Below are 26,878 nucleotides of genomic sequence, written 5' to 3' on the forward strand. Positions count from 1 at the left end.
GTACTGTTCCCAGGTGTCTCTATCCTGCATCTCCCTCGTTTCCACTGGCCTAATGGTAAGATAACCTCTTCCTTTCTTACCTCCCGTACATAGGTTCGCTATAGACTCCCCCAGCCCCCTGATGACTTTCTATCCACATCTGACACTTAACCACCAGTTGTCTTTGTACTGTGATTGAGTAACCATGCTTTGTTATATACTGAAGCTCATGTACAGACCATATATACCATGCAACATGTATACTGTGTACATATATTGAAACATCTTGTATATTACTATTGTCTTCACTGATTTTGTATTCTCATGTTCATATTTTCAGTGTTTGATAAAGGCTGTTGTACCAGACGAAAACATTTAAAATCTAATTAAAAATCTTTAATTGCATATTGGAGAGCTTGGATTACATTGCAAATATTGCTACAGCTCCCCCACGCCATACATTAGTACTGGTAGATCATTTATATACTGCAAGAATTCATGGGATAAAATCACTGCCTGTAGCGCTACAAAAGCAGTAAGCAGATACCCGGACAACAAGGGGTCATGTATAGAAGGTGCTAAACATAGAAAAATGGAGTCACAAGAAATTCAACATGAAATTCAGAGTTTGCAGTGTTATAAGGATGTTAGAGAAGTTGATGACTTGATGGTCCTTAAAGGGGGTTATCCGAGTAAACTAACCAGGCTGGGACAGGAAATGTAAAAATAATAAACATGTACTTACCTCCCATCTCCCACCATCTCGACACCATCTCCCTGCGGTTATAATGCCGAGAGATAAGGAACGGATGGGAGGAGCCGGCCACGTCGCCGACCGAAAGCTCCCTGTGCACAGCTTCTGTGCCCCTGTAAACAAACAGGGGCACAGTTCACACGGACCCCTGCGTGGGACATCAGCAGCGCCGGATGAGGCAAGTACACGTTTATTATTTTTAAATAGCCTGCCCCAGTCCGGTCCTAAATGATTAGTTAACTCGGATAACCCCCTTAAATAAAAAACCTTGCTTTTTTCATAAATATTAGGATCAGTAAATGTAAATACCAGAGACTGAGGCACAAGACTTTCTTGATGGAATTCAGATGTATGTAATGGCATGACTACAGTTTACTAAAACGTTAATTTTTTTTTGTTCAATAATCACAGGCAATCCCCAGGTTATGTACAAGATAGGTTCCATAGGTTTGTACTTTAGTTGAATTTGTATGCAAGTTGAAAGTGTGTATTTTATAATGGTAACTACAGACAAATTTATTTTATGCTTCAGTGACAATTGGAGTTTCCAAATTTTTTGCTGTAATAGAACCCAGAATTATCAATAAAACATCATTACAGGCTGGGAATATCAAACAGATCAATGCAGTCTGGGAATATAGTAAAGCATTCACAGAGCTTCACCAGAGGTCACAGTGAGCAGAGAGGTCCGTCTGTAACTAGGGGTCGTCTGTCCTTAACCCCTTAACGCTCTGCGCCGTAGCTCTACGGCGCAGAGGTATAAGGGATGTATGAAGAGGGCTCACGGGCTGAGTCCTCTTCATACAGAGGTGGGGGTTGTTGCATATTGCAGCAAACCCCCACCGCTAATAACCGCGGTCGGTGCTTGCACCGATCGCGCCTATTAACCCTTTCAACGCCGCCGGGGGGGGGGGGCGGCGATCAGTTGCCATGGTAGCCTCGGGTCTTCGTTTGACCCGAGACTATCTGGCATCTGCAGATTCGTTACAATGAGCCAGTGGCTCATTGTAATGAATGTGCTGCAAAAATGCCATATATTGAATACAGAAGTATTGCAGTATATGGTAGGAGCGATCTGACTATCTAGGGTTAATGTACCCTAGATGGTCTAAAAAATAGTGAAAAAAAAAAAAAAGTTTAAAAAATAAATAAAATATTAAAAGTTCAAATCACCCCCCTTTCCCTAGAACGGATATAAAACATAATAAACAGTAAAAATCACAAACATATTAGGTATCGCCGCGTCCCAAAATGCCCGATCTATCAAAATATAAAAACGGTTACGGGCGGCGGCGACCTCCGAGGCGGGAAATGGCGCCCAAATGTCCGAAATGCGACTTTTACACCTTTTTACATAACATAAAAAATGAAATAAAAAATGATCAAAATGTCGCACAGACCTCAAAATGGTAGCAATGAAAACGTCGCCTCATTTCGCAAAAAATGACCCCTCTCACATCTCCGTGCGCCAAAGTATGAAAAAGTTATTAGCGTCAGAAGATGGCAAAAAAATGTTTTTCTTTTGTGTACACATTCGTTTAATTTTTGAAAATGTATTAAAACACAATAAAACCTACATAAATTTGGTATCACCGCGATCGCATCGAACCAAAGAATAAAGTAGGCGTGTTATTTGGAGCAAATTTGGAGTGAAAGTCGTAAAAAAAAATTCCACATTTGGAATTTTTTTTCCAGATTCGGAGTACATGGCATGTTAAAATAAATAACATTATGGGAAAGTAAAATTTGTTACGCACAAAATAAGCCCTCACACAGGTCTGTACACGTAAAAATGAAAAAGTTATGGATTTTTGAAGTTGGAGAGCGAGAAATGAGCCGAAAAACCCTGCGCCCTTAAGGGGTTAAGTAGGGGACCGCCTATATTGTGTTATTGTATTGTATTGTATTGTAATTCTTGTTCGTGGAAAAATAAGGCATCCCCTGAAAATATCACCTATTGCATCTTTAGTAACAAAAATTAATATAAGATGTCTTATTTTCAGGAAAACACGGTATCGGAAAATGAAAGATGAGCTCTGATTGGTTGCCATCAGATACTTCTGATAAATTTGTCCCTACGTGTGGATATATGTTGTGTGCGTGGCGCATTCACACTGCCGTTGCCCGCCGTACCGTAGTGCATGTCCTATCTTTTCACGGGGTACGAAGCGGTACTTACATACAGGGTTCTCTTGCAAAGTCCCACAACATAGAATCTCCCACTCGTGCCCCCATTTGTTTACTGCACCGATTTCAGCTTTCAACTGGCCGAGTTGGTCGGCAACACCCACCTCAGTGCAGCTTTCGTAAGTAAATGTTTATTGTTTTAAGCAGCCCCATCAAGCCCACATATTACTTTTTTTGGACTCTGACAACCCCGTTAGCTGAAATTAGTTATTGCTTTTGGAAAGTGTAAATTAGGAATAGTAGAAAATATAGGAGATATCCAGCACTCTTTGTTCCAATAAAAGTCATTACTTTATTTCATTAATACCATCAGATAGGACCAACACTGGAATAGCATGGAGCTACACGTCCATATGGTTTGCTAGATATTTCATGGGGTTGGGATGGGAGGAGCCACACTACATCGGGACCGTTATGGTCAGAAACACATCAATTAAACCATGCAGAATTATAACTCCATGCTATACCGATAAGTTGGGTCCACTTCTGTTAAATATATTTATTAACGAGCTTATGGAGGGCTTTTCATATTCGTATTTTTCGGACTATAAGACGCACTGGACCATAAGACGCACCTAGGTTTTAGAGGTGGAAAAATAAGAAAAAATGTTTTTTCCCCAAATAGTGTGCTAAAACATTTAATAAAGTAACAGTAAAGTAGCGGCGCCTTACTCTTTGGAGAGGGGTAGGGGGTGAGCAGCCCTCACCCCCTCCTCCTCTCCCAGGCATCAACGTGTGCCCACTGTGATACATATGGCGGGCTCACGTTCATGTGAATGTAGCCTAAGGGGACTGTGTAGGGGGTACTTTAATTAGGGGTCATTGTGTGACTTTTGGTGAAGTTTTAATAGTGTACTGTGTTTGGGGAGAATTAATAGGGAGACTTTATTAGGGGACATTTTATGGGACACTGTTACTTGATGCTGAAGGATGACTCCGGTGCCGACAGCGGGGGCAGTGATAGAATTATGCTGACACCTAGTCAGGGGGTCTCAAGAGTTACCAGGCCTGTATAGGTATGAGTATATGTGACAATGGCCACAAGAGCTTACAATCTATGAGGAGGACGACACAGGAGGTGACAGTGCTTGTACAATGGCCACAAGAGCTTACAATCTATGAGGAGGAGGACACAGGAGGTGACATAGACTGTAAGCTCCTGTGACTTTGTACAAGTACTGTTTGGGAATTGTTCAGTTTCACACACCTGTGAGAGAAGCACAGCAGACAGAGGAGCAGAGAAGTACTGGTCACATGTCCTGTCCCCTCTTTAGTGTTATCTGATGCCCCTGCAGCACAAGCAGCTGGGACTCTGGTAGCAGACAGTGACCTGTCCAGCATCAGTCACAGTGAGTGCTCCGTGCTGAGGGGGCTTGGCTTCTGCTTCCCTTCATCAGATAACCTGGATGTGGCTGTCACAGTCTGTGTGCCCTGCACGAGTTCACTGAGCTCCGCTGCACAGACACTGGCAGACGGCAGCTGTGTGTGGAGCCGAGCTTAACACTGCCCGTGCGCTTATGTTGTTCTCCACTCCCTCCTGCAGTGGAGGGCTGAGACTCCGGCACACATCTACATTCGGACTATAAGGCGCACCACAGTTTTTTCCCCATTTTCTGGGGAAAAAATGTGCGTCTTATAGTCCAAAAAATACGGTAAGAGTTTCAATATTTGCAGATGAAACAGAGTCCTATTAAATAATTTATACGGAAAATGATAATATCACAAAAGGACTGTAGAAGCTGGAGTCTTGGACAGAGAAATGGCTAATGAAGTTTCATGCATATAATAGTACATGACCATGTTTTAAACAGTGAATCAATTGAGCTGATTGGCGTCAGCCTTTAAAGGGTTGGGTTTGTTTTTTTTTTTGCCTTCTTCTAAATCAGCACTATATGATTTAGGTTTGTTAAAGATATTACACTGCACTCAGACGCCATCTTATGTATTGTCGGACATTTTAAAGACTCAGCATTCATTTCACATAACTTTGTGTAGTGATAACTAAAGTTTGGGTTTGTCCCTCAGCACACAAAGACTTAGTGCTCGCTAGCACCACCTAGTGGAAGGTATCCAGGTGAACATCTGGACATTTGGTTTGTGTGAAGACAGCCAATGGTTCTACATTCCTTTGTGTGCTTACATCCAATAGTGTTACATTTCCTGGGTGAGAACACCCAATTATAGTTGCTGCTTTCCTAATTACATGCCTTATGTAAAGTGCCTTATGGTTTTCTATAAATGCCGGTCCCTCAATAAACTTATCAGTCTTGTTTGCTAACTTCCTGCAAGGACAGGTCTTGTCTTTTCTTTCAAGTTAGTCAAATTCCAGCGCTGGACAAAGACTCATTTAATTTCAAAGTCACCTTACAATGATTAGGGGTTTAAGCCCCAGATAAAAATCTATAAGAATTGGCGTCCCTGGGTGGGCATACTTTTATGGACATCTGACCATCGGGGTGACCTCCGCAAGAGTCCAGGCGGCCAGTGACCAGAACTAACAATGAGCGCTCGTCGGGGTAAGTCAAGTCTATTTTTGTCTAACTTGACTGTAGTTCTGTTTCACTGGCTGAAAGGGACTGGGTAAGGTCATCTCCTTGTGTGATATTATGTACTTTGCCTTACATGTCCATATTTAATAGTATGTTCACTTTAATTTCGGCAAAGGATCCCTTGTAAGGTGATTGACAGAGACTGGACGTGACTATGTATGTTGTAGAAAAAGGTCTGCAGTGCCCTCTTGTGAATTGTTGATGTAGTTCAGAAAGTTTGTGATGGTGTTGAGACAAATTCTGGCCAAATTTACATACCTTTCCTTCGGGATTGGGATTGGCCCCGTGATGCGGCAAGGACAGTAGAGACAAGAGGGACACTGACGGGAATTTTACAGTTGAGCGTTATCTCCTTGATTTCTGAAATATTGTGTGAAGGTCTCTAATTTGAACTTACTGATAGTTAGCGGGGTAGTCTGGAGCTGTATCTATGGAGGATATCTATAGCCTTTGAACAAAATCAGGTATTCCACAGATTCCACAAAATGGGTAGTGAGCAAAGTAAGACTGTAGCTGGACACTGCAGACCTAAAAAGTGACACTGACAGTGTCACACAGGAAAGGTAAAGAGTGGGTAAAAGGAAGTTATGAGGTATTGAAGTTTTTGGGTGTGCAAAGGTAGGAGACAGCACTTGATGATAATGGTGGCTGGCTCAAAGACAAAAAGTGGCACACCCAGGCAGAAGGTTGTTCTGATGTAAGTAGAGAGTTAATGACAAAGGGAAGTGGATGGGGTTGATTACTGGAGACTTTGTCCTGGTCTGTCCGTAGTCACTGGTCTGAGGGACAGGAATCCTAGAGAGTGCTCATTAAAAAAAGAAAAAAAGAAAAGAAAAAGCTTTTGGAATGCAGACCAGCACCCTCTTAGACTCCACCCCTGTATCTGGGGGTTAGAGAAGATGACACGCCCTACCATTTTTCAGGGGCGGCCATCTTAAGACAGTATATTTCCTTCAAGTCCCTGAAAGTTAATTGCCTATAACTCTACACTGTAGGCTGGTTGTAGGATAGCAGCCGAGTCACCCTTGAGGCGCCCTGGCAGATGTGTGAGATAAATGCCGGCAGGTGAATATTTTCAGGGTCTTGAGTGTGCAATGCTGTTTGTTTATTTTATTTTTTTTATTTTAAAACTTATTTTATCTTGACAATTGCAGAAAAATTACTAGAAAAAGTGTTGCAATGTCTCTGGTACCTGCTTTCTGGAGTTGAAATAGTTAATCAGGGTCAGATCTGTGGGCAGCTGTGCAGCTGGGCTTTGTCTTATGTGTGTCTGTGAGAAGTGGCCTTGAAGCAGAAAGAAAGCATCAGACAGAGCTGACAGCCTAAAAGACTTAAAGGAATTTGCTTGTGATAAGAATACAAAAAGACAGTATGATTTGACGTCCTCCTGTGTACCCCACGAACAGACTAAGCAAGAACAAGCTGTATTACAGAGCCTATGACTGACTTTTGTTCCTTTTTGATTAAAACACAATTCTACCTGACTTCTGTTTGAGACTTGGAGTCTGGCCAGAACTTTATAGAGAGCACAGAACACTGAACTAGAGATGGTTGAGAGAATCCTATATGTCTAGATGAAATAAAGAGGAGACCAGTGTTAGCAGACTAGAGATGTCTCAGGCAGACTTGTAATGGAAAGCCAGGAAGAACAGAGACTAGTTTCATAGACCACGTGAAAGTCAGACTGAGAGAAAGTTGGGTTCCGCCGACACCCCGACTCAAGTGGGCGTTACGGGGAGGAGACATTACTGAAGTGACTTCCCACACTCTAGGAAACGTAGACGGCCCCAACAGGGTGGGACAAGGGGGGTGGTAATGGACAAGGATGTCAGCAAGAACAGTCCCCCTCTTCTGAAAGCCCCCCCCAAATAGAGTTATTCCATTTCATTGTAGAACTCTTCCCTGTTGGCAAATGTTTTCCTCTCTGTGCCCCTACATGAAGATTGCCAGTACCTATTTGCCTTTACCAGTTCAGTATTCCAGTATACCTGGTGCAGATTCCCACAAGGGGGGTAAAACTCCCCCAGCCAGTACTCCATACTACACGGCCCTACAGGGAGTAGACTGGCAGACTAGCCCCTTACTGGATGTTCTCCTTTTCAGTATGCGGAGGACCTACTGTTGTTGTTTGCCAGGATGCATTTATTGACCTTATGTGTTTTATGTCCCAGAAGGGTTGCAAAGTTTCCTGAGACAAGCTCCAGTACTGCCAGGAGAAGGTGGTCTTCCTAGGCCACTGCTCCTCAGCCACAGGCAGATACCTGACAGAGGGAAGAAAGCTGGCAGTCCAGAATGTGCCCCTGCCCTGAGGCCCTAAGCCTCTGCACATCTTTCTAGGACTGACCAGCTCCTGCAGGCCTGGGATAAGGTCTGCCTCGAGCCTGATGTTGCCCCTTGATAATTGCATTGCCTCTTCCCCATTTGCCCTTAGTCAGGAGGCAATTGATGCATTTCATAGCCTTAAGCTGGCAAATCCTGTCTGCACCGGCCCTAGGCACATCCCACTGGATCAAACTTTTGTTTTATTTTGCACTGAGTATCTAGGCCACGCCACAGGTGTCAAGTCCAGGAACGTGGTGGCCTCCCCAGTGGCCCACTACTAGGCCCGGTAGGTCGTGAGGGGAGCCCCGCATGTGTCAGTAGCTGCAGCCAGCAATCTGCTCAGCAAGGCCAGTGAGCTGATCCTAGACCCTAGATCACTCAGTTATAGTGCAAACGCCACATACCTTGCACAGTGTCCTCACCCAAATACAGCCCAAGCATCTGAGCAAAGGCCAGACAGCTCAGAATCCAGTGTGCACTCCTGATGCCCCAGGATACACTGACCAGGTGCACAGCTCTGAATCCTTCATTCTGTCACCAGTTTTCCAGGATTCAGAGAGGGGGGAGTAAAGGGTGATTAATGCAGATGTTGAGTTTTTTTCTCATAGGTGGCTCCAGGTCTGTAGGAGAAGACAGATGGTTCTATACTGGATATGCAGTGGTCAGTGGCGCACATGAGGTAGTACAAGCAGAACCACTCCCTCCACACAGGTCAGCGCAGGAGGTGAAGTGACGGCACTCAGGGAAGCGCTACAGCTGGTGGAAGGTAAAAGGGCAAACATCTATTCTCAAGGTATAGTTCTGGGGTCTAAACACGAGTATGAACCCATATGGAAGGCTAGAGATTTCCTCACCTCTGCAGGGGCCCCCTTTAAGCATTGCACACTGGTTAAAAAGCTCATGGATGTTCTCTTACTTCCACAAGAGGTGGGGATAATAAAAGTAAAAGCACACACAATTTGGTAACTCCACAAGCCAAGGGCAAGTATGTGGCTGACGGAATGGCGAAGGCAGCTGCACAGATGGAGCCCAGAGACTGTCCTGAAGTCTCAGCGGTGAGTTCTGAGCTAAAAGTTTGATCCACAGGTGTTCCAGTCCCTGGTGGCCCGAGAGTCATCAGAAGTGAAGGGAGTGTGGAGGAAAGCTGGAGCCCAGATGCCTATGGGACCTGGATGCTGGGATGAAGGGTGTGCCTGCCCAGAGCCCTGCACCCGACAGTAAGTCAAGTAGCCTGCGGACACATACATATCCAAAATGGCCATGCTAGTGCTCATAAACCATAAGTGGTTTGCCCCAGGCATTACTACCCCTGTCACTAGACTAGTGAAAGCCTTTATAGTCTGTGCCCGCCACAACCCAGGTAAGGTGGTAAAGACCCCACAGAAGGTGACACCCAAGCTGCTGTATCCCTTCCAGAGACTGTAGATTGATTTTATCCAGCTACCAAAAGTGGCACGTAGGAGTACGTGCTTGTGTGCATTGATCTCTTTCCAGGGTGGACAGAAGCTTTTCTCATGACCAAGGCTACTGCCAGAGCTGCAGCCAAGAAGTTGGTGAGTGAGATTTTTCTGCAGGTTTGGACTTCCAGAGACCGGTCGCAGAACCAACTTCACTGGACAGGTAAAGACTGAAAGCCTTGTCCCTCCTGGGTGTAGAACAGGCCCTGCACACCCCTTGCCCTTCCCAAGTTAGTTGTGGGTTTGAGAGACTAAACGGCACTCTTAAGTTAGAGATCCAGGAGGCCATGGAAGCAGGGAAACCATGGCGCGAGTGCCTTCCTGCTGCCCACCATTCACCCTTAACAGAAAGATGGGATTGTCCCCCTTCGAGGTACTTTTTTTTTGGCTATGCACCCAGACTAGACCCCTACTTCCCACAGACCCTGAAGCTGATGGCAGGAAACCAGGTGGAACATGCCACACAGTTGTGCCAGGCCTTGGAAAAGGTCAGCAAAAGTGTTTCTGATTCCTTTTTCAGATCCAGACAGAGACCTCAGGACGCATAACCTGAACGTGGTGACTACGTGGTGGTAAAGAGACACCAGAGAGAGAGTCTGGAGCCTTGCAACGATGGTCCTTTCCAAGTCCTGCTGACCAGTGCCATGTCTGTGAAGCTAGAGGGAAGTCAGCACGCTTCCACGCTTTCTATTCCATGCTTACTTATTCTTCTTGCTAGCTGGTCTCTTCTGACTGTCTTCTGACTGTGTGCTCAGGGACACCCCAACCATGACTATCACTGTATCTATAGGGATGACCAGGATGCCCCCAGGGTAGGAGACTTTACCTACGGTTGGTGCAACAAGACAATGACAGCACAGGTAACCCTGTATTAGCAGTATCTGATGTGTACTGTATTTGTGCGGATAGGAGAGTCAGGCTGGGAAGGTGAGTATACTGTGATAACACTTGTGTATTTCTTCCTCGCGATCCCCAGGGATAAGGTTGAACAGACACATAGTAAAGGTAGAGAATCCCAAAGGATTCTGGAAGAGAGAAGCACCTAGATGACAACGTTTATATAAATACAGTGGGAGCACCAAGGGGGGTCCCAGATGAGTACAAGGCCCACAATCAGATATGGGCAGGTCTAGAGTCCATTATTCCCCAGATAGCTATGAGCAAAGATGTTGGTTGGGTTAACTGGCTGTATTGTAATCAACAGAGATTTGTGATTATATCCGAGATGCTTTCCAGACCCGCACGGCTTTGGACATGATCCTTGCTGAGAAGGCAGGAGTCTGTAAGATGGTGAGAGTGGCTTGTCGCATATATATCCCGGATGACATCGCCCCCTATGGATCCATTACCCATGCACTTGAAGAGATTGAAGGACTGTCCAGGGAACTCAAGAGAAACTCTGGGGTGGACACTTTGTCCTTCACTTTGTAGTTGGGGGATTGGAAGGGTTTCCTTTAAGTGGGGGTGATATTTGGGATTGTGATTTTGCTCTTGTCACTTATTGCGTGCTGTGTGGTCCCCCTCATCAAGTCCACCACGTCCCAGATGGCCGTCCAGGTGGTAAGAACCATGACAGGAGAAGTGCCGGTGTGGAGGATACCGTCTTGTTGAAGAACCAGCTTGTTAATAAACCCATAAACTATGGAAACACAATTATGTAATTTGAGTATGCAGGCCTGTAACCCCCGAGTGACTGGCCTCCAGGGGATCTGGTGAAGAGTTAACAAGTCCAGCAGGTAAGGGCTTAGCCTACCTGTGGGTACCTGGAGTTTGAGGAGGTCACCCTGGACAAAAGTTACAGGCCATGCAAAGCTCAAAAGGGGGGAAATGTTAAAGATATTACACTGGACCCTGACGCCATCTTACGTATTGTCGGACATTTTAAAGACTCAGCATTCATTTCACATAACTTTGTGTAGTGATAACTAAAGTTTGGGTTTGTCCCTCAGCACACAAAGACTTAGTGCTCGCTAGCACCACCTAGTGGAAGGTATCCAGGTGAACATCTGGACATTTGGTTTATGTGAAGACAGCCAATGGTTCTACATTCCTTTGTGTGCTTACATCCAATAGTGTTACATTTCCTGGGTGAGAACACCCAATTATAGTTGCTGCTTTCCTAATTACATGCCTTATGTAAAGTGCCTTATGGTTTTCTATAAATGCCGGTCCCTCAATAAACTTATCAGTCTTGTTTGCTAACTTCCTGCAAGGACAGGTCTTGTCTTTTCTTTCAAGTTAGTCAAATTCCAGCGCTGGACACAGACTCATTTAATTTGAAAGTCACCTTACAATGATTAGGGGTTTGAGCCCCAGATAAAAATCTATAAGAGGTTGTTTTTCCAAACTCATTTAAACTTAAATAAATTAAAGAAAACATTTTGCTATATAATTCAGCTCCAACTATAATGACACAATTTTATTATTTTATCATGTCCACAGGATAAGTTTATTTAGACATGATGGAAATTATAAAAGGAAAACATGAGAAACAAGTATTGCTCGTTAATTTTTAAAAAATGACCTGAAGTGTTAATTTATAACATTTAAAAAAAAAAGTAGTTTGAAAAGTTTAGCAATAGCTTATTGATCTACTCTGCCCAACATAATAGTAGCCAGCTGTGTGGCCTATAAATTGATAGAGGATTAAAAAGAGTAAACAGGAGGAATTTATCTCTACAGGAAAGAACAACATTTTTTATAAACATATTTATGACTACAGCTTTCATACATACCTTAGCAGTAATTTGAAACTCTTCATGTTCTTTTAACAGCTCTTGGGTATGCTGTATTGTAGACCCAGTTGATGTGTGAGTGGATAAATAAAATTCACCACTATCATGAATCCATTCCAGAGCCTAAAAAGATAAATCAATTTTGATTAAGCCATTTTATAATTAAATGCAATCTTTAAGCATGAGAAACTAATAAAAAACCCTTTAATTTTTAAATCTTTATCTATGAACAGGTTCGACGATGCATATACGGATTTATCCAAAAAAACTGAAAACGGGAAGAGTGCCACAGATGAGAAATAAAAGTGCAAATATCCATCTGCATTTTTGCTTCCCTTTTAGCAGTTTTCATGTAAAAACTTTTCATTTTCCAAGCATTTCAATGGATTTGAGCAGTATTTGAGGGAATAGTGGAATGTAAACTGCTGAGAATTTTTTTCTTTAGAATTCATTGAAAGTTAACGGAAGATTCATGTTTACATGTTTTACATGTAAACCGGTTGATCGTAACAGTTTTTTATAGAGATTTCAAAATAAATTGTATACTATTTACTGAAAACTATTTACTAAAATTATAAACTATATACTGGGGGGGGGGGGGAAACAGGGCAGCAGGCTATAAACTGGAGAGGCGGGGAGCTGGCAGGCTACATACTACAGGGGAGCTGGCAGGCTACATACTACAGGGGAGCTGGCAGGCTACATACTACAGGGGAACTGGCAGGCTACATACTACAGGGGAGCTGGCAGGCTACATACTACAGGGGAGCTGGCAGGCTATATACTACAGGGTATGGCAGGGCAGCGGGCTATATACTGGGGGTACAGGAGCTGCGGACTATATACTTGGAGCAGGGGCTGGCAAGCTTTATATTTCAGGGGCTAGCAGGCTATATACTATAGGGGGCTGGACGGTATATACTGGGATGTGGTGACCAATGCATTTCCCACCCTTAGCTTATATTTGAGTCAATAGGTCTTCCAAGTTATTTGTGTTAAAATTAGGGGTCTCGGCTGATACTTTACGTAATTGCTACCTACATAAAAATCTTCTGTATAATTCCTTTTCTTTCTAAATATTCTTTACTTTTTGGGACAACTATTTTAAATAAAGAAAAAAACTTCTGAATTAAGAGTACAGGTCCATCTATTATTCTCTTTTTATCGTATTGAAACTATATTCCTTCACAGCATAATTTTCTAATAGTACTGACACACACACACACACACCATTCCCTTTAATAGCCCATACTATACATGCATATTTAGTAAAAGAACTATTTTATCATTTGATCTTAATAATATCTTTAAAGAATATGAATTAAATATTATTTTATCAATAGATCTTCATACATGATCAGCTGTTACTTTTAGACATTTTCACTTTCACTTTGATAGCACTCACAGTTAACTAACTAGATGATTTTCAGTTTCATAGACTGACTAGGGCCAAATTAGACCAGTGCCACATTCAAAATCTTACCTCAGCAGCATGAACCATACCACTATTAGCTATATTTGTAAAAGGAGGCAGCATGGATAAAAATTATGGATGTGGAGAGAGAAATTCGGTATAAGGCAACACAAGTACCATCAGCCTCGACATGCACGGAAAATGGTACAATTAGAGATTGCCAAGGGAAATAACTCAAAGGATAGAGATCACCCTATTATTTCTAGAGATTCAATCCAAATAAGATTTTGGCAGGGTGAAGAGGATTTATCAGGTTACAACTGTAATTGCACTTTTTTTTGTCATGAAAATGCACGGATATGACCTATTTGGCCCAAAATGTAGCAAATACGGATATGTGACCCCTTTCAAAAATGGATGGGGAAAGAAGGAGGGGATGGGGTTATAGGAAAATGTGATATTTGTGTTTATTTTATGTATTGAAATATAGATAAGGCAAAAAGTTAAAAAAATAATGGAATCAATGTGGGTAAACATATTGTTTTATGTGGAAGAAAAATGTAATATATTCTGGAAAAAAACAGCGCTGCAGAGTATGTTGCTGCTGTAAATAAAAAATAAACCAAACCTAATATCACATAAAATACCACAATATTTCAAAAATATAATAAAAGTAAATGGAAACTACTGGCGGTCCCATACTTAAAAACACCCAACTTACGACCCCTAGTTACGGATGGACCTTTCTGCCCCCCTGAGCTCTCTAGATGCTTTAATTTAGTGCAATAGTCAGCTGTAAGGTGACTACTATGAAGCTCAATTGTCACTGAAAAAAAAAAAAAAATTGTCTGGAGCTACAATTATAAATATACAGTTCCAACTTACATACAAAGTCAAATTAAGAACAAACCTAAAGAACCTGTCTAGTACTTAGCAAATATACAGGCAGTCCACGGGTTAACAGAAAATGGCAAGAGCGCAAACCTGTTTAGCACTTCTTTCAAATACCACGTATTGTTGACAGTGATCAAGTCGTCTTTTCCTTAGTGTCCAATAATGTAACACTCTATTTTCTCGTTGAAACAGTTCATTTAAGATATCTAAGGAAAAAAAATAGATATGTATGTAAATAAATGTATATGCAGAAATATGAAAGTTACAACAATATCAAATCAGAAAAATAATATTGCACAACAGGAAGCATAAAAATAATGAAACAGATACTAGTGTTCTCAGTAGTCACATTGTGAAGTCACATTGCGTATACATTAGAGCAGGGTTCCCCAAACTACGGCCCGCGGACCATTTCGATCCGGCCCCTGACACTTGGCGCGCCAGCGCCGGGCCCTCGCGGCCTGCAACAGTCGGGCAGGTGCTTCCGTCCGTCCGGACAGGAAGCTCCTGCCCGTCACTGTATAGTGCTGGGTGCGGCCGGAAGCGGCCGCTCGAGCACTATTACTGGAGCGATATGGCCGGAATACAACCCCGGCGCACATCGCTCCATGAACTAGGCTGCGCGGCCGCGCGATGACGTCATCACGTGTCCGTGCACCCCTTCCTGCCCGGACGCGGCAAGAAGATAGAAGACTTAGGTGAGTACAGGGTTTTCATTTTTTTATTCAAAAGGGCAGTAAAAAGATTGTGGCGACTGGGGGCCAATAGTTAGTTATGAGGGGCAGAATAGGAAATAATTAATTATAAGGGTCAGCTTAGTAAATAATTAATTATGAGGGGCAGCTTAGTAAATAATTAATTATGAGGGGTAGAATAGGAAATAATTATGAGGGGCAGCATAGGAAATAATTAATTATGAGGGGCAGCATAGGAAATAATTAATAATGAGGGGCAGCATAGGAAATAATTAATTATGAGGGGCAGTATAGGAAATTAATTAATTATGAGGGGCAGTATAGGAAATTAATTATGAGGGGCAGCATAGGAAATAAATAATTATGAGGGGCAGCATAGGAAATAATTAATATTTAGGGGTAGAATAGGAAATAATTAATTATGAGGGGCAGCATAGGAAATAATTAATTATGAGGGGCAGCATAGGAAATAATTAATGGTGGGGGCAGCATAGGAAATAATTAATTATGAGGGGCAGCATAGGAAATCATTAATATTTAGGGGTATAATAGGAAATAATTAATTATGAGGGGCAGTATAGAAATAATTAATTATGAGGGGCTGCATAGGAAATAATTAATGGTGCGGGTATAGGAAATAATTAATTTTGAGGGGCAGTTTAGTAATTAATGGGGGGGGGAGGCATATTCAATAATTAACCCCTTCCCTTCGCGGGCCGAGCCCTCTCCATAGCCGGTAAGTCTTTGCTGCATATTGCAGCAAAGGCTTACCAGTAACACCCGCGATCGGTGCTAGCACCGATCGCGGGTGCTCTCACCGCGATCGCCGCCGGAGGCTTCGAAAAGATGGCGCCGCATCTTGGCGCGGATCTTCGCTCCCCGATGACGTCACGGGGAGCGGTGATCCGTTGCCATGACAGCATCGGGCCTCACGAAGGCCCGAAGCTGTCTCGTTTTAACCCATTCATTACAATGTGCTATCAGCACATTGTAATGAATGAGGAGTAAAATCCCCATATACTGCCATATTGCAGTATGGCAGTATATGGTAGGATCGATCAGACAACCTAGGGTTAAAGTACCCTAGGGAGTCTGAAAAATAGTTAAAGTAAAAGTAAAAAAAAGTTTAAAAAAAAAAATTATATTAAAAAAACCTAAAAATTCAAATCACCCCCCTTTCTCTAGAACTGATATTAATAAACAGTAAAAATCATAAACACATTAGGTATCACCGCGTCCGAAAATGTCCGATCTATCAAAATATAATAACGGTTTTTCACTGCGTTTAACCCCATAACGGAAAATAGCGTCCAAAGTCAAAAATGACATTTTTTTGCCATTTTGGAAAATATAAAAAAATTAATAAAAAGTGATCAAAAGGTAGCACAGTCCTAACAATGATAGCAATGAAAACGCCATCAAAAGTCGCAAAAAATGACACCACCCACAGCTCCGTACACTAAAGTATGAAAAAGTTATTAGCACCAGAAGATGGCAAAATCAAAAAAAAAATTTTTGTACAGGAGGTTTAATTTTTTTTAAATGTATGAAAACATTATAAAACCTGTACAAATGTGGTATCCCTGTGATCGTAGCAACCCAAAGAATAAAGTAGACCTGTCATTTGGGGCACACAGTGAAAGCTGTAAAATCCAAGCCCACAAGAAAACGTTGCAATTGTGTTTTTTCACAATTTTCACTGCATTTGGAATTTTTTTCCCGCTTCCCAGTACGCGCCATGGAATATTAAATACCGTCACTACGAAGTGCAATTTGTTACGCAGAAAATAAGCCATAACACAGCTCTTTATGTGGATAAATAAAAAAGTTATAGATTTTTGAAGGTGGGGTGTGAAAAATGGAAGTGAAAAAACTAAAAAAGGCCAAGTCGTTAAGGGGTTAATGGAGAGAGGTCCCAGTATATTAATTAATTGGGCCAATATATAAAATAGTTCACAAGGGGGTGCAGTACCAAAATATTAAATAATTAATTGAGGGGGGTGCCAGTGTATTATGGATGCGGTCACATGTACCGCTATTTATTTTTAAACTTTAGTCCAGCCCTCCAATGGTCTAAGGGGGAAAGTGAACGGCCCCCTATGTAAAAAGTTTGGGGATCAATATAAAAAGTGATCAATAAAAAGTGATCAAAAGGCCATAAAGTGCTAAAATTGGTAACATTGAAAATGCCATGGAAAGTCGCAAAAAAGAACACCACCAACAGCTCAGTAAACTGAAGTATGAAGAAGTTATTCGCACCTGAAGATGGAAAAATGAAGACATTTTGTAAAGGAGGTTTTAATTTTTATAAATGTATGAAAACATTATAAAACCTACACAAATTTACCCGTGATCTCACCAACCCAAAGAATAAAGTAGACATGTCATTTGGGATGCACAGTGAAAGTCGAAAATCCAAACCCACAAAAAAGTGGTGCAGATGGGGAGTAAAAAATGCAAAAACAAAAAAATAAATATCTTAATGGTGCCATTTTGGGCTGGATTATAGTGACAAAAGTATTACAGTATTTTTCAGACTATAAGGCGCACCAGATTACAAGGCGCACCATCAATAAATTCCTGCTAAAACGTCTAGGTTCATATATAAGGCACACCGGATTACAAGGCGCACCTGATTATAAGGATGATTTACTAGCAAGTGGCAGACCATTGCACAGTTTACGGCAGCTGCAGTTCCAGGCAAACGTGTCTCCAGTGCACAAAGCTCGGATCTCAAAGGTATGGGCTGTTAGGGGCTAATGTTGCAAGAGTAATGCTGCAGGAGCTAAGAGGTCTCCCTCTACCCCTTTTCTTTCCCTCCTCAGGCAGGGTGTTAGTCCTGTGAGGTTCCCTGTGGCTCCCTCTCATTCTCCTGCTGGCAAATAGAGGGGCAAAATTGCTTACTCAGGCGGCTGATGAGCATTGCCATGTGGTCAGCACTATGGCGCTAGTGGTATTGCAGGACCCTGCAGGGTCGCGTCGGCAGCTTAGATTTCTCTGTGCTAGGGGAGGGTAGGATGGGCACAATGTTGATCACGTGCCAGGGCACTTCAGGAGCCAGTGTGGGGTATTGTTCTCAGTGTACAGAGTGGGCTGGTGCAGGATCTTAAACGTGTGTCTTTTTGTTTGTCTTATAGTCAGAAAAATACTGTACTATCACTTTTTGCAGGTAAATTTAAAAAAAAAAAAAGCCCAGCGATTCTACTGCATTTTTTTACAGTTTAAAATTACAGAGTTATGATAATGTAAGGATAACTTTATTCTCCTGATTGAGACACCAAAATTGAAATATTAACTGGTTGAAGACAGGACGAGAAAACTTGTCTTGACTAGCCAGCTGTTGTGGCATTTGGACGATTTATATCGTCATGCAGTTTAAGTCACTTGTCTGAAGTCACTTGTGCCCATCACAGTTAAATATCAGCCCCCCCCCCCCCTTTCTGGCAGCTTTTACCTGCTGCTTGCTTCCAATTTTTTACTACTAAACAAGGGTTGAAAAAAAAAAAATAAAATCTGTTTTGCATAATTTAAAAAGGACAGTGTGACAAAGTAGGGGGATCTGCTATGTACTAATCTCTGAAACGTTATAGCAAAATGTTCCTGAAAATTTCTATATTTACTATTAAATTTGTTAGCATTCTAACATCTTAAAATAGTAAAAGGATGTTTAAAAACATTATACCAACATCAAGGGAATACATGGTGAATGTTAATTAGTAACTAATTTGGATGCCTCCACTATTTCAAATATTAAAAATGCAAGTTTTTCAGACTTTTTCGCAAATTATAATTTTTTTTTCATAAACACATCAAATAGCAAAATTTACAAATATAATAAATAAAATATGCAACGAAAAAACTCTAAGTCACTTCAATATGTTGAAGGATTCAAAAGTTATTACCATATTTAGTGATGCATGTCAGATGTTGAAAATGTGGCTCTGTCCTTGAAGGAAACGTACCACCACGAATCTACCCATTAAGGTTAATACACTGGAAGGTTCATGCTGAAAGCACCTTGCCTATAGTGTTTTTTGATAATCAATCGAATAGGTATAACATAATACAAAAAAAAAATTATTTTTTTTGTATTATGTAAAATAGCGGCAGAAACTACTCCACGCCCCAGTTGGCTGCACGCTGAAGAGATAGACGCTGAACTGGAAGGCAGCACTGACAGCCTACTGGGGTGTGGAGTAGCCTCTGACTCTAATTTACATAATACTTAAAAAAATGCTTTTTAGCATATTATACTTTTTCGATTTATTATCAAAATATACTTTTGATCTATCTTATTGCTTTCCTTTAAGCTTCAAAAGGAATCTGCACTTAACCCCTTCCCGACATTTGACATAGTACTGCATGGTGGGAGTGAGTTCACGCATTATGCAGTACTATTACGTCATGCTTCTGGGACCGTCTCCTAAACGGAGCCACTCTCAAAAGCTGCCTGTATGCGCTTTAATCCCTTACACCGCGGTCACGCATGACCGCAGCATGCAGGTATGTTCTAACATGTATTGGACCATCCCCTCGCCCCCCAGTGTATTACATAGCACAGTGTAATACAACTGTATTACACAGTGTTAAATGAATGATAGCTTGAACAAGCAATCAAATCATCACTTGTTCAATCTAACCTGTATGAAAAAGAAAATCTGTAACACTTAATAAAGTTTCTTGTTAATAAAAATAATTAAAGTGAAAGTCCCCTAAACACAAACATCGCCTATAAATATCTAATAAAGTAAAAATAACACAAAAGCACAAAAAAGTCATATCTGCACAATAAATTTAAAACATTATTGGACCCACTCAGTGAACGCATAAATAAAAACCCGAAAAACTAGCCAAAAATATACATTTTTCATAATATCTCATTCGAAAAGTATTCTAAAAAGTGATTACAAAAAGTTATGTGTGCCAAAATGGTACCACTGAAAAGAAGTAAACACGTAAAAAAAAGCCCTAAACTAGCTGTCAACAAAAAGCTATTAAAGTTATGTCTCCAAAAAGATGGTGATCTGAAAACAAAAGAGATTTTCTCTGTATTAGTTGTTCCTTAGTACAATTGTAAAACTATACAAAACAACTATATAAATGAGGTATTGCCGTAATTGTAGTGATCTATAGAATAAAGATAGCATATTGTGTGTCCGTGTATCATACAGCCGGTTAGCACCACATATGGTGTATGGTTATACTGCTGAAAAATTGGAGATCAAATTTTGTGGAGTAGTTTGGTGTTTTGTCCACTGAGAACGTGCACATTCCTTGAAAGAAAAAAAAAAAAAGACAAAAATAAAAGACAAAAAAAAAAAAAAAAGTTCGAAGTTATAACCATTTATATTGACAGTTGTCAGTTTTGAAAAAAATGGGCCATGTCAGGAAGGTGAAAAGTGGCTTTGGCAGTAAGTAGATAATGTGTTAAAAATATTAAAAATAAAAAAAATCTGTGGTGGACTAGTTTTTTTGCAGGACAATTTGTAATTTTTATTATCAAAAATCTTATAATGTCATTTATTTAGATTATTTAAAGACATATCATGCTACACATAGGGCAGGTTAATTATTATTCCCCGATGATGAGCATATGACCATTTCATCGTTTTTATTACTGTATTTTTGGACTATAAGGCACACTGGATTATAAGGCCCACCATCAATAAATGCCTGCTAAAACATCTAGGTTCATATATTAGGCGCAGCATATTATAAGGCGCACCTGATTATGAGGATGAATGGCCAGCAGGTGGCAGACCTGTGCACAGTTCAGGCAGCTGTTCTCTGCAAGTACGGTTCATATATAAGGCGCACTGGACTATAAGGCGCAAATCAAAGGATTTTTTTTGCGCCTTATAGTCTGAAAAATACACCACACTAATTGTATTAAATAACGTCAGTACAGGCGATCCCCGACTTAAGGACACGCAACTTACAGGTGACCCCTGATTAAAGACAAAACTATCTGCGTAATGTTATCTCTGGTGAAGCTCTATGAATACTTTACTTTAGGGTGTGGTAACATGTTGCGCCAGCAAAGAGTTAACAAACGCAATGGTAGCCTACAGCGTTGGCCTCTGCCCTATCGCATATGTATTTCAAGTGAAACACATTTGTGACCATGACGAGGTCCGCCCCATGCGCTAGCGGTGCATTTGTAAACGCAAGCTACTAGTATGTGTGACCGCACCCTCAACCACAGGATGCAATGATCAGCTGTGAGGTGTCTGTAATGAAGTTTACATCCAACTTACATACAAATTCAAATTAATAACACACCTAAAAAAACCTATGTTGTCCGTAACCCCGGAACTGCCTGTATATTAGAAGGGTTTAATAGACAGGGTTTAAGGACAGACCTGGGAGACTTTATAAGGCCCTCCCAGTTGAACTTCAAAAAAAGGCAACACCTAATTGATTTTGTATTGGAAGAGTTAAGTAGTCAAAGGAAATCTGCAGTCTGAAAACTCTTTTTTTTTGTAGTTCCAGAGGTAGATAGCCCATGTGTGTCTCATTTGTGGACATTTTTCATAATTTCTTAGCTATTGATTAATTAACATTTAATCGATTAATTAATCGATTAATTAACTTTATAGTGGTTTTTATTCAAATGACCTTCAGAGGCTACCAAAGACATGGAGTAGACTCTTAACTCCGGAGCCAAAGGCTACTGCACGCTACCAGTAACCTCTGCAATGACACCACCTGCACATGCCGCCTGTGAACACGGTGGCACGGACCACACAAGCACAGTGGCTTCAGCCAGGGTTGTGGGCCAGAGGGAGATTCTGCTTCTGGGAGGTCCCTGTCTTCTGGGCATGCAGAGGCTATTCAGAACGTGGAGTTGCCTAGGCTTCGGAGTTCAGCGAGACAACTCCATGGCATGAGCAGACTCTGAAGGTAATTTGCATAAAAACAAAAAAAATATTACAGGATAGACAGGTAGCGCAGAAATGATTAAAGATATCTACAGATGAGCCACACATGGGCTATCTACCTCTGGAGCTACTGAAAAAAGTAGTTTCTAGACAGTATATTTCCTTTAACTCTTCAATGACACACAATTGCGTTCCTTGATCATAGTCTTGTAATGGACAAACAAGTGCAAAAGCCATCAGGCTGGAAGGAAACACAGAAGCTTTCTATTGGAAAACAGGCAGTAGAGATCTAGAAAACTGTGAAAAACTGAAGTACAAAAGAACAAAAAAATATATTGGAAAATTGTAACTTGTATAAATTTCAGCTGAAAGTGGATAACCCTTTAAAGTACATTTCTGTGGTAGTTAAGGGGTTAATTATTTTTACTGAAATGCCCCCAAAGTAAGACTACTAGCCACCGTTAAGAATTTGTAGGAATAGTCTCCCTGAATATTTTAGAAATGTGTATTATTTCAACTATTTGCATAGCTTGTAATTAAAATGCTGCAGTTCATATGAGGCTACAGAATAATGTATTGTCTCATGTTCTGTAAATTAAAATATATAAAACTGTAGTGTAATAATTTAGTGCAGAATATGATGCCGCTATATAAAGAATTATTATTATTTTTAGTATCATTACATATACCGTATTTTCCGGGCCATTAGGCGCACCGGAATATAAGGCGCAACAGTCCGATGCGCCTTATATATGTAATAATTCCATATATAAGGCGCATCGGACTATAAGGCGCAGGGTCGGGGGCGTGGCGGAGGTCCGGGGGCGGAGCGGAGACCCGACGGGACGCGACGCCGAGAAGAGACACGGAACGCGGGGAAGGTGAGCGGGGAAGATGAGGGGGAGGTGGAGAATGGCATACTTACATAGGTCCCCGCTACCGGAGACAGCAGATCTCCAGCGGGAACTGCAGACCACGCGGCAGAAGTTGTTCGTGCCGCGTGGTCTGCAGTTCCCGCTGGAGATCTGCTGTCTCCGGTAGCGGGGACCTATGTAAGTAGGGTCCGCTGCCCTCATATAGGGCGCACCGGACTATAAGGCGCACTTTGGATTTCCAAGGAAATCCAAGGCTTTTAAGTGCGCCTTATAGTCCGGAAAATACGGTATACAAATTTTTGCATAAATTACATACAATATACATATATACACATAGCAATAGCAGCCATAGAATCTTCTACGGAACCCAGTGTCATGGGGACCCAGACATCGTACCTGACACTCTAAAGAATGGAGAATGTGCACCATTGTATACATACTGTATTATGCTGCAAATATACTGCCCAAGTGTATTAACGTACATATTAATGAATAAATGTGTGCACATAAAAAAATGTATGTGTGAATAAATGTGTGAGTAAACAAATATTTATATTTTCCGAGGGGGTCGGGAAGCCTCATTCAAAAGTCTACTGTGGGACCCTTCCTCTCCTAGTTAATTCACTAGAATATATCTATATTATATCATTTATATGGGTAATGGGTTCAATAAAAGTTGGTAATGTTTCCTCAGCGGTATTTGAGTGGAAACCATCTATTTTTGATCCTATCAAACGCACTGTTTACTTCTATCTGTATTTCATTAAAAACACATGCAAATCAAAAAGCAGCGTCACAGAAACTGGACCTCTGGATGGTCCCTGTTCATTCTTATCCTTGATAACGACAAGTTGTTTGTTGGACCAATACATTGTCTACATGCTATATATGTTCTGCTAGCTATTGTGAAGGTTCTACAAGAAACTATTGTGAATACAATGTACACTTTTCATGATTATAATGACCTTGTTGTACTATCTGTTACTCTTAGGAAACTTTAAACTACTCAATAAAATGTAAGTTGGAAAAAAAAAAGCAGCATCACTTTTTAATTGCACTGATTTCTGTACACTAGGACCTACGCCTGCTCTATATAACTTTGTAATATTTAATTAAAAGTCAAGCCTTTGAAGGAAACTTGCTTTTTACTTGTTGCTCCGGAGCTTTGACATGAGAAACCATCCCTGGCATGTTTACACTATTCCTATGCAAGTATTTCAAAAAGACATCAGCGTTTCTTCGGGCCAATGTGCAAGCCTGCAAAAAGACAAAAGAAAAATCTGTAAATTTAAGCCAAATATTTCAAAGTACCACCATAAAAATCTTGCAACAAAGTGCCTGCATCTTGTAGTCCGAAGGTCAGGATGATCGAGCACTGCCAGAAACCTCCTGACCACTGTCCTTGAAATCGGAGCAAACCTGGAGTGCAATGGAAAAGTGCTTCACATGATCTCTAAAGGAGCGCAGAGCCTCTGAAAAGCTCTCTCAAGTCTTCTGAACACCCCAACAGGAGTATTATTGCAGGAACTTAATGGGGGGTTCCCACAAAGGGAAGTTAGGCCCTATCCACAGAATAGGGCCTAACTTGCTGATCAGTGGGGGACTCAGTGCTGAGATCCCCACAGATCGCGAGAACGACCGGTCCGACCGACCCCTCGCCGCTCCTCAGACTAGTGGAACCTTCGTCCCTGCAGGACCATTCCACTCCATCATTCTCTATGCATGCTCGACAATCTCAGTTAGCTCCATAGAGATTAATGGAGCAGAATGGTCATGCAGGGACGTATGCTCCATTAGTCTGAGGAGCGGCAAGGGGTCGGTCAGACCCCTCGTTCTCGCGATCTGTGGGGATCTCAGCACTGAGTCCCCCACTGATCGGCAAGTTAGGCCCTATCCCGTGGCGAGGGCCTAATTTAAGTGATGTCAGAAGCATGTTACTGATCATATGGATGGCTTTAGCAGAGCAGAGTGTTTATGTGTATCAATGCATGTCCTGAATGAGTGTATGCATTTAACAGAGCTACGTGTGAGTGTATGCATATAACAGATCTGTGTTTAAGTGTATGCAGAGATGTGTCTGCATGAGTTAATGGTTGCGACACAGATGTGTGTGATGTGTTTATGTTTGACTAACAGGGAATTCTAAATTAGTGACACATACAATTCAACTTTTTTGGATGACTAAACCTGGGGTGCTTCTTTTAGTAAGGCATATCTTCTAGCCCGAAAAAAAAATAAATCAGTAAATAACATTGACAGTAACTTGTTCATTATGTAAATTAACAGTGATGGCAACTAAAGATGCTTTTAAGGGATTATACCTTTAGAAAAGCTTCCTTTTGTTCAAGATGTTTGTTAATCATAGGGGTGACATGGTCAGTTTCTGAATTTGGGCCAAACTTATCAGCTCCTCCACACCAGTCTTCTTCTCTCTTATATTCCTGTTCCAAACTTTCAAGAACACTACAAACCTTGGAAGGAAAGCAAAATAACATTTTAACATATTTAACCCTTTTCATGGAGTTTCTGGTAATTTTGTTATTTTATTGGCCGTAAAAATGTTTAAAAATTTGACACAGATATAGTACAGATTTTGTACAGATATAACCAAAATTAAGCATAAAGAATTATACTAGCTCCACCAACAAACCCTAAATTTTCCTGAAAGCAGACACTTGCCCCATTTTGAAATCTGCATTAAAAAGTATATAGACATAGGTAAAATTTTGATTCAAAGTGTAAAATTTTATTTTAAAAAATGCATTGACTTTGATGGCAGAAAAGTGCCCCAAACAGAAAATAATTTGCTTCACACCTCCTTCACCCAAATTCCTTTCACCTCCTAAACATTTTCAAAATCTACCACATGTTTGTACCCGATCACATGAATTCACAGTATGCCTCCATGGAGGCATGGGAAGAAGTAGAGGTACATGGAGACATGTTGTGATTTCATGTAATCAGATACATACTCAAGGTACAGTTTGCAAATATACATCACCCTGGTAACATGACATTAAATGCTAAATGCTAAGAAGAAACATAGGATATGTGGAGGAGCTTCTGAATTCAGCCATGGAGGCCACAACCCCTTTAACTGACTCTAAATATGGCTACATGCAAGGTAAGATTAAGAAGTTGATTTATGGGGTTGTAAGGGAAACAATTTTTAGCTAAAAGAAGGGCTCAATGGGAACCTGTCACTTGATGTATTTGTAAGAAATTTTATGACATGTTCTCTTTAAAACCTTTTTTAAATCTTGTTTATTAAACAAACAAAACATACAAGTGAATTTGCCAAATGTTTCATGCATGATTCATCACACTTGTCTTTTTCACAGGAAAACAGCGCATTCACTCTATCAAAGCAACATTGAAAAAAAAGGGGGGAGGGTTACAATGGGTACATGCATGACACCCCAATCAAACCCACAAGTTGTATGGCTCTCAAGGATCAAGCAGGTACATAAATCATAATTCAAAATACCTTCTAAACAAAAGCATCAAGTAAGGGGGATAGAGCCGATGTAGAGGACATTGTTATAGGAGAGTCACACAATTTACTCCACATCTTATCAACATTTTTGGGATGGTTTCTGATATTATATACTAATTTTTCATAAGGAACCACATTGTTTCCATTGGGAGCAGTTGGTTGAGCTTTGATCCATCCACCAAATTGCCACTGCTTACGCACGTTAAATAGCACTTTACAGAGAAAAATCCTTGTGTGGTAAGGCCAGAGTGCCAAACAAGCATATTTCAGGGGAGAATTCTATAGGAGACCCTACTATATCAGATAACGTCACGATCATCTCCTCCCAAATTGACTGAAGATGGGAACATGCCCAAATCATGTGCCAAAAAGAAGAAGGGAAGAAGTTGCATCAATGACAGTTGGGAGAATGGATTTGGCTCATTTTTGTGCAAACTTATCAGTGTAAGGTAACTCTGATAAGTAATGTAAAGCTGTAGAAACTTTAGCTTGGATAAGATATGAATAAATAGTGGAAATCAATCCCCCCGAACCCTGAGAACTGTCAACTCCTATAAAAAAAAACATGAGGAGAAAACAGGAGCCTGCCCCGCTGGAAATTTTAATAACATTTTAATGTTAATTAAAAATTATCTTTTTT

The 26,878-nt window shown here is 41.1% G+C and overlaps 1 protein-coding gene across 5 annotated transcripts in view; it reads right to left on the reverse strand.

Moving 5' to 3' along the window:
* Window positions 1-26,878, reverse strand: part of TRIO (trio Rho guanine nucleotide exchange factor) — a 373,142-nt gene that overhangs the window by 232,595 nt on the left and 113,669 nt on the right. For all 5 annotated transcript variants that reach the window (XM_072153041.1, XM_072153043.1, XM_072153042.1 and 2 more), the window contains exons 18-21: window positions 25,064-25,213; window positions 23,885-23,999; window positions 14,382-14,497; window positions 11,984-12,106 (exon numbers count right to left, since the gene is read on the reverse strand). In XM_072153041.1, the coding sequence (XP_072009142.1) occupies window positions 11,984-12,106; window positions 14,382-14,497; window positions 23,885-23,999; window positions 25,064-25,213 (504 nt within the window). The remainder of the gene's footprint in view (window positions 1-11,983; window positions 12,107-14,381; window positions 14,498-23,884; window positions 24,000-25,063; window positions 25,214-26,878) is intronic.

The sequence above is a fragment of the Engystomops pustulosus genome, chromosome 5, assembly GCF_040894005.1.
Source record: "Engystomops pustulosus chromosome 5, aEngPut4.maternal, whole genome shotgun sequence".
Lineage (NCBI taxonomy): Eukaryota > Metazoa > Chordata > Amphibia > Anura > Leptodactylidae > Engystomops > Engystomops pustulosus.